We start from the raw sequence: 8,375 nt of genomic DNA on the forward strand, positions 1-8,375 counted from the left end.
TGGCCTATTGTCATGGGAAAAGGAAAAAATGTTTATTTGCTGTTGTCCATTTAGGGATGACAGCAGGGGGGGGGGGGGGGCAACTGGCATTTTATTTTTCATGTGGGAAATTTAGAGATAGTGATTTAAGAGCATGGAGCAAATAAGAAAGTGTGAAAAAGGAGGACAGGAGGAGGAGAGGTGACAGTAAGAAACGGGGAAAACTTGAAAGAAAGATGGTGAGAGAGTGAAGAATGGAGAAAAAGAAAGCCGTGGATGGAGTACGATGGAGAAATATGAGTGGGTCCTAGGGGTGTGTATATTAGACTGGGGTCAGCCCCTGTCTGACAGAGAGAGATGTGGGTGCAGTCAGTGGTGATTCATCACATGTATCGGGGGAACCAGAGGAGAGTGGATGGACCAGCCTCTGGATGCATCTCAATAATTCCAATGAGCTTCCTCTGCCCTTCATTTTCATCCGGAAACATTTTTAACCTATCGTTTGTTTCACCCTCATATTAGATGAAAATGTAAACTTAATCAGGGAGGAGCAGAGTGATGAAGAAGTGAGACAATACTTGTGATGAGTAGCCTTTGTTACACTAGAGCAGGGGTGTCAAACATAAAGCCCGGGAGCCAGAATCACCTCAGTAAAATCCGTTTTGACATCCCCACACTAGAGAGTGGAAATTTCAGATGTTCAGTTCCAGCCATTTTTCCCCCACCTATGTTATCATGTTGTATATTGTATAGATATTGTGTAGGCTCACTTTGTGTCTTCAAAGCAGCTCTGACCCATGGGTGCCCTGTAGTGTCTGGTACTGGGATGTTGGCAGTTTGTGATGTGGAGTGATGCATCCGTGTATGAGGGATGTTCCTGAATCCTGTAGAGTTTGAAGGCCGGGTGAACAGATTGGGCACCATTCATGTGCAGGCAGGGCACACCGTCGTGCAGGGCAATGTGCAGGTGGGCGTTACCACGTCACATGAATGGCAGTACCCGAGGCTTCACAGCAAAACACTGCAGTGAAACAATGATTTTCACTTTGCCCGTCAGCGGTTTTAGTGTTGTAGCTGATCAGTGTGTATTTATAGTCTTCCATTTTACATTGTTCTCCTTCTGTTCACTGCCCCTGTAAAGCATGAAAGGTCTTGTCAGAAATACTAGCTTCATTCTTTGTAAATTACAAGAGAGCCGCCAAGGCCTTTTACCGTTAATTGCCTTATCAATATATCTAATTCTGAAGAGGAGCCAGCAGGGTGATAGTCCTCTTGTTTCAGGCGTTGGAGGGGGGGTGCGGCTATATCCCTCTCATATCATTCTTCCTCCACTCTGTTCATTGCTTTTTTTCTCTCCCATATGCTGTCTAAGATTTTTCTAAGAAAAAGCAAAACATTTCTTCTGGCTTGTAATGCTATGTCCATTAGTATGAAAAAAGGAGCATTTGGCAGCAGCTGCATGTAGGCTTTCTTGTTTTGGTATGCCTGCCATCTGCTATACCTCTAACACTCTCCATCCCCCTTTCTTTCTCTGTCTTTAGGTTTCAGTAGGAGTACAAGCAGTGTGTCCCCTCATGGTTATGTCCCCAGCTCTACTCCCCAGCAGAGTAGCTACAGCTCTGTCTCCACTAGCATGAATGGCTACGCTAACTCTGGCATGGCAACCTTGGGCACCTCACCCAACTTCCTCAATGGATCTGCAGGCAACTCGCCCTATGCTAGTGAGTAAATACAGTGCATACTAGAGCTGAAAGTTTGGGTGGGGATCAGCATTTTGTAAATGACAGAAGACATCTCTGAGAGGAACTGAGAAGCACGGCAGGAAACAAGAATCGACACGACAGGAGAAAGTATTTCAGTTCAGCTGGCTCATCTGTTTCTTTAAGAGCAGAGTCAAACACAAATCCCCGCTTTATTGGCCAGGGGAGGAGATCACCTAGCACGTCCCAACACCTCCTCGACACACACGTGCACACACACACACACACACACACACCACCTCTGCTCACACACACTCACCCTCTACATTAAAGACTCTTGATTAAATCAATAAACTAATTGCTAGAGAAGCAATTCCATTTCAGCTCTTTGATTCCTGGGTGTTAACAAGTATTTTAACAGGCTCATCGGCCCCACACAGACACTTTCAATCAATGGCCCCTCGGCCTGCCTTTGTAGGTCCAATTTTCATTAATTGATTAGTTAGGCCCCTTCATAAATGGATTATGACTTTATTGCAAGGATTTGTCAGGAAGAGCCATAAAAGCTAAGTGTTGGATAATAACAACAATAAAGGCAGAGGAAGATATCACAGGGCAGGTGAAATACGGCTCAGCTGATTGTAAAATCACTGAAGGGGGAAATGCTCTTAGTGTATTAGCAGACAAAAGACAAACCCGAGAGAAGTGGATGGATGGGATGATGTCAGAGGACATGATTTGGATTGTGAAGAGTTGGGTCATTTGGCTGTGTGTGTCTCTCATGAGGGTGAATTACAGTGGCCACAGTAAATCCAGCTAACGGCTATCTTGTACAAAGCTTTTGATTTCATTTCAGAAGCACTGAGAAGCTCTTTTAGATATGAATATGTTCAAAAAGTTTCTCTATCTTGCATTTGAAATCTTCAATCCACCGTTCCAGAGGGGATGTCCCAAAAGTACAAATCCACATCTAGCCCTTAAATTACATGACATATGGTTAACAACTGTTTAGAGTGCTTTTAAGGTGGTGAATGATGCCTAATGTGCAGTTAAAATGCAAAGAGCCAGTGGGCAAGCATATTGCTTATGTATTCTAATTTTTTAAACCTTGTTGGTTAAAACCTCTAGCATAAATATCTGTGATAAAGTAGATGTGTGGGAGCTTTGTTTGTAAGTTGCCCTGAAAACAAATTACAGGTTACAGTACCTAAAGTTGCTGAGGAGATGTTTATCATCCCCTGAGCACAGGATGAGTCATCAAAACAGATTGATCAGAAGGGGGAAAAAACGACCTCAGGCCATTTTCAGCATTTTCCAACTAAACACATTTTTGTGTAAGATATGGAAAATCTCTTTGCCAAATAATTGCTTAACAGCACAACAGGTAGCAAAACAAGTCTGAGCCAGTTGATCTGAAAACAACATGTCACCCCTCCTGCCATCATCCATTGACCAGTCCCCTTCTGTTCGTCCCATCTGCCTGTCCTCTGCCCTCGGCCCTCTCTCTAACCCCCTTTCTGCCATCGTCGTCCCTTCCTGTCCTTCTTCCCTGACATACACCTATGACGCCCCTTCCTAAAACATCCTCTCCTGCCCGTCTCTCTCTCTTTCCCTCAGTCGTCCCGTCCAGCCCGACGATGGCGTCGTCGACCAGCCTGCCCTCCAACTGCAGCAGCTCCTCTGGCATCTTCTCCTTCTCTCCAGCTAACATGGTGTCTGCAGCCGTCAAGCAGAAGAGCGCATTTGCCCCCGTTGTCCGACCCCAGAATTCCCCTCCTCCCACGTGCACCAGCGCTAATGCTAACAGCCTGCAAGGTAAGCCGCTAAGTAGCCTCACGCTAACTTGCTGATGAATTTGAAATTTGCAGTATGAGCACAGTAAAAAGTTTTAGTAAAAATATTTGCTAGGAATTGTTCACCCTCAAGCTTTAATCCTGCTTTTCCTCACCTCCTATGATAACGTCTCACTTTTACTCCTTCGATTTTCCTTTTTCTTCCTCCACTCCTTTTTCCCCCCCCTTTCTTGGCCCTCCCTCCACTCTCCTTCCTCACCGTAGATCAGTCTTTTGTGGACTCTAGCAAGTACTCATCAGCCAGCTCTCTGCAGGGCCTGGCCTTCTCCTGAAGTATGTTACTCCTCGCTTTCATTTTTCTCTTTCTCTGTTTTGGCTTTCCACTCCACGCTATCCCAGACCGCTCATTTGCACCATCCTGCCCTGCCCTTCCTTCTCGTTTCTGTTTTTATTTGTCACTCTTGACTTGTCAGATAGTCATCATGCTACCCCATATGTGTTATATTTCCTGTTTTCACTTCCTGCTTCCTGCCCGTCCTCTAGTTGGTGCGTCTGCGGGGGGAGGGTGTGAAGGGAGGTCGTTATGCCACCACGGGTCACTCTGTTCTCTCATTTCCATCGAATGCGGCACGGGGTCTGTTCGTCTGGGCAGGATGTTGTATGGTGCTGAGATCCTGAGAGAGAGAAATGATGGATGGGAATCTTTATCAGAGCCCCAAGCTAAGCACTTCCTCACTTCCTTCGTCGGCGTTGATGAGCTCTGACCACTGTGACCTAAGGGCCAATGGCCACTATGCTCTGATCACACTGACACGCGCACACACACACACACACACACATGCACACACCATTCTGTTAATCCCAACAAGTGGGAGACACTTAGGAAATAACCTGGGAATTAGTGGATTGAAGAGTGGGGGAAATCAATAAGGAGCCAATATGTTATATGAAAAATTTATATCTGTGATGGTTTCTGTGTAAGAAAAAAAAACAGGATAGAGGGAAGGAGTGATGGGGGGAGGTGGCTTGTGGGGAGGCGGAGGTGCAATAGTTGGTGCTATACGGAGGTAAAGATGTGAGTATATCTCATGGATTTCATTTCCATGTTTGAGCCTAATTTTCATCACCTCTGTCATTCCACATCAGTTCATACTCTCCCCACCCTCTCGTTTGAGTCATTCTCCATAATGCACATAATAGGCTTGCACCATGTAGCTGTTAACAATTAACAGCGGCAGCTCTTGCATGAAGCTGTTTAGGAGGCCTGTGAGAAGCTGAACAATGTTGTCGATGCGCGGCCAAGTCAGCGGCAGCGGCGGAGGGAAATGTTTTGATTCCTGGGGCCTCGGAATGAAGAGATAATGAGGGAGAGTCGTCTTTGTTCGCCAGATGCTGGAGCACATTGCTGTTATGTGACTGTTGTGATGACAGATGAAACCCAGCAATCACATGACTGACCTTTCTCTCTCTTTCTTTACCCCTCAATCTCCCATTCACTCCTTCTACCTCCCCCTCTTTTCCCACAAAGCAGCGATTCCCGGGATGATCGTTCCACCCATGTAGAGGATCTGGGATAGCTGGAGATTTGGGAATGTTGAGAGGAAAAAAAAGACAGTCTGGTGAGTCTCTGTTATGCTGCAGAGCTAAAGTGAAGGAAGTCAAGATAAAGACGCAGGACTCTGTTAAACTCAGGCCTTTCCATTGGGATTTCATCTGAAGGCGATAGGAGAGAAAGAAAAAGGGGACAATATGAACCTTTTGTGATGTTATTTCCCTCTTGGTTGAAATAGTGTAGCTTCTCTGACACCATGTTGGATGGAGTGTATAGAGACTGATAGTTTGCCCACAGTGTGACACTGACCTCATGAAAAGAGCATTTATTTATCTTTGTGTTTATGCCTGTAAGGTTTGGGTTTGATTACTGGAGGCCCCCACGCCGCCTTGCAATCCATAACTCGCACAAACAACAGCGAAGTGTTGGTTTGGCCATGAAGTTTACAATAACTTCAGTCACAAACAAAGGAGCTTTCCTTACCGTTTCCGCCTCTCTAAAACCGCAGAGCGACACAGTGGCCAAATGGAGAAGGGAAAAAAAAGTTCAGCAACACAGAAAAAAATAGAAAATCAACCATTGATTTTGCTGCTAATTTTCCAATAAATCTTAAAAATTGTCTAGCAAAACTGCCCCAAGCTGTTTAAACATCACGCCTTGCTTTTATTTTATTTTATTTTTTTAAATCTCTCTCTCTCTCATTTTGGTTGGTTTGTTTGAATTTTAATAAAACTGTGAGGATAGAGCTGTTTGCAATATGCTTTTTCTGCTTGACATGTGAAGACAAGGTGACGATGAGAATTTAGCCAAAACTGACGAGGTTTTTAGTGAAGACTTGAAAAGCCAGAGGATGTGTGTGCGTCCAGCCAGCACTGTAACTGAAGGAGCCTAGCAAATATCAAATTAGAATAAATGCGTGATATATGTGATATATTTTTGTATATATAAAAAAAATGTTCATTTTGGGGTTTTTTTCACTTCTTTACTCTTTTTTTTGCGATAGCTCTAGTTTGAAATGTAAACATTAAATGTCTTAAGGCAGCTTCTCAGTACAGAAGATAGATTTACTGCGTCTTGTCAATATCTCATTTGCTAAACATGAGAAACATGGGTTTGGATACAAAAAGGGGATCCCTGTAAAATACCCTATAAATAATGTATTTATCCCTTGTATTTGTACATTGACTCTCACCCTCGTTTAGTTGTGTTGTGTAAGTTTAATACAGTAAGTGAACACTTTTCGCAGTGTTTCGTTTCATTATTTGCTGTTGTCTCTCACTATTTAAATGTGACTTTTTTTAAAATCTTTGTTCCTTTTTGTTTTTTGTATGTTGTTTTGCATCAGTATGCCATGCTTCTGTTTGTTGATTCAAAACATGCCATTGTCTATTTTTGTATTATTTGTAAGTTAATAAAAAAATTTTTTTTTTTCCTTATGAAAATGTTTATTGTACGGCAAAAAAAGTAGCATCCTATTCAGAGTATTTCGTTGAAGTAGATTTTTTAAGAATATAAACACACATTAATATATACTGTAAATCTATATCTTTTTGTTTGAACTCTGAGGCTTTCAGATTGATACTGTTCTTGAACTGATAATATGCATGGGTTCTTCTCTTGAGTGACTCTTTCTTTATGTGTGTGGAAAACCAAGAGAACAAACAAATTGCTCTGTTTTTCTTTCTTTGTGTTCCTCTTTTTTGCCTCCCTCCTCTTCCTCCTCCTCCTCTGTTCTTCCCTATGTTATTTATGCCTGCTTACATACTGTATCTATATACTCTTTCTTTTATTTCTGTCACTGTAATCTTTACCAGCAGTCTAGATGCCTTAACAATGCAAACCCATTCTTCATTCAATCATGTGTACAGTTTTTCTACCCTCACCACAATTGTCTGTTGCCACAGAGGAATTCATGAGAACTTGGGGACAAAGCACAAACCCACTCTGTTTGGTGGTAAAGCCAGACTAGAATACAAAGAGCCATAATTCAACAATCACACACACACCCCGATGTACTATAATACTGCAGCAATGGCACGCTTTGAAGGACAAGTTGGAGCGGCCTTTCTCAGCTGTGCTTCCTGCACGTTCGGAGAAACACTTTTTGTAGCAATTATGTAGCTTTTTTTTAATGATTTTGGCAGCATGATAGTGACATTTCTCATCAACCACAGGATCACAACAGTACGACAACACATGGCTGTTTTTATTGTAGTACAGAGGGGCGCACAGTGAAGACAAGCGCTGCCACAGCACAATTTTAATCTCTACACAGAGTCGTAGGTCTGACTCCAGTATCCGACAGTCAACCCAGCCCCCAGTCCTTCACCGTCTGTATTGGCCTTTGGACAATACAGCTTCATTTCAAGCTAAACAAGACTAAAAAGAACATGTGATGAACCACAAAAGGGAGCTCCTTGGCCCATCAGACATTTCTGTAGTCTTTTTTTTTTCTTTTTTTTCGTGTCTGCCGTGTGTCTTCAAGCTGTTGCTGGACAGAGAATAGGGCTTTTTCTCTCTCTGCTTTTTCTTTTCTAGAGCCTGGTTTTGTTAAGGGGGTAGAAAGGACCGTTTTAACAGAGGCGCCTGCTGACAGACGAGTGTTTTTCAGGCACTTGTGTGCCTGTGCCGTCTGGGCCAGGGCGGGAGGGGCCGCAGCATATCTGTTTCAAATGAACTACAGAGGTCTGTTGTCATACAATGGCATCTTTGTAAGCAAAAGTTCCATCCCAAATATGAGTATCAGTAATGGGTGACAAAGTTTTTGTATTTAGGTAACAAACAACAAAAAAAGAAGAAGATGCAAACCAAATAGCTGGTGTCTATTTTTTCCTCTGTTTGTCTTTGACTGCAAATACACTGAACAGCTCTATGATATAAGGGAAGAAAAAAAATCTACTGTATAGATTGTTATTGTTTTTGATGAAAATTGAGCTGTAAGATAACTTTTGGAATCTCACAATGTTGAATTAAAGTTACCTCTTGTCTGTGACTTTGTCAGGTGTCCTTTTATTTCAAAATATGCCTCATTCCTGATTTATTTTATGTTACCGGTTTTCTCTGGGCTTTTTTTTTTTTTCACTGAAAATGCCTTCTCCAATTAGCTGACAGGCAGCTGACTAAGAATAGAGGAGGAACGGCTACGGCTTATTCCACAGGTCAGAAACAGGCCTGCATCCTTTCCCCTGCTCGGCTCCTTTCTCTAATGAATCTAATTCATTAATGCATTACTGATGGCATGGTGAACATGGTTAGCCTGACAAGTTTCCTCCTAAACATATTAGTTAATGATGATTCCAAGGTTATTAATTGCAAAGGCACCAGCCCACCATAATTGAGTCATCATTTGCA

General features: G+C 42.8%; 1 protein-coding gene across 4 annotated transcripts in view; it reads left to right on the plus strand.

Moving 5' to 3' along the window:
• Positions 1-8,016, plus strand: part of LOC146717363 (transcription factor COE1-like) — a 55,735-nt gene extending 47,719 nt beyond the window's left edge. The window contains exons 14-17 of one of the 4 annotated variants that reach the window (XM_085474987.1): positions 1,521-1,700; positions 3,297-3,494; positions 3,737-3,805; positions 5,001-8,016. In XM_085474987.1, the coding sequence (XP_085331113.1) occupies positions 1,521-1,700; positions 3,297-3,494; positions 3,737-3,804 (446 nt within the window). In that variant the 3' untranslated portion in view covers position 3,805; positions 5,001-8,016. The remainder of the gene's footprint in view (positions 1-1,520; positions 1,701-3,296; positions 3,495-3,736; positions 3,806-5,000) is intronic. The other 3 variants (XM_085474978.1, XM_085474995.1, XM_085475003.1) reach the window with 3 other exon arrangements.
• The last annotated feature ends 359 nt before the right edge of the window (positions 8,017-8,375 follow it).

This window comes from Copadichromis virginalis, linkage group LG2 (genome assembly GCF_057382275.1).
Source record: "Copadichromis virginalis isolate Kocher_CV1m ecotype Utaka linkage group LG2, C_Virginalis_male_GT1.1, whole genome shotgun sequence".
Lineage (NCBI taxonomy): Eukaryota > Metazoa > Chordata > Actinopteri > Cichliformes > Cichlidae > Copadichromis > Copadichromis virginalis.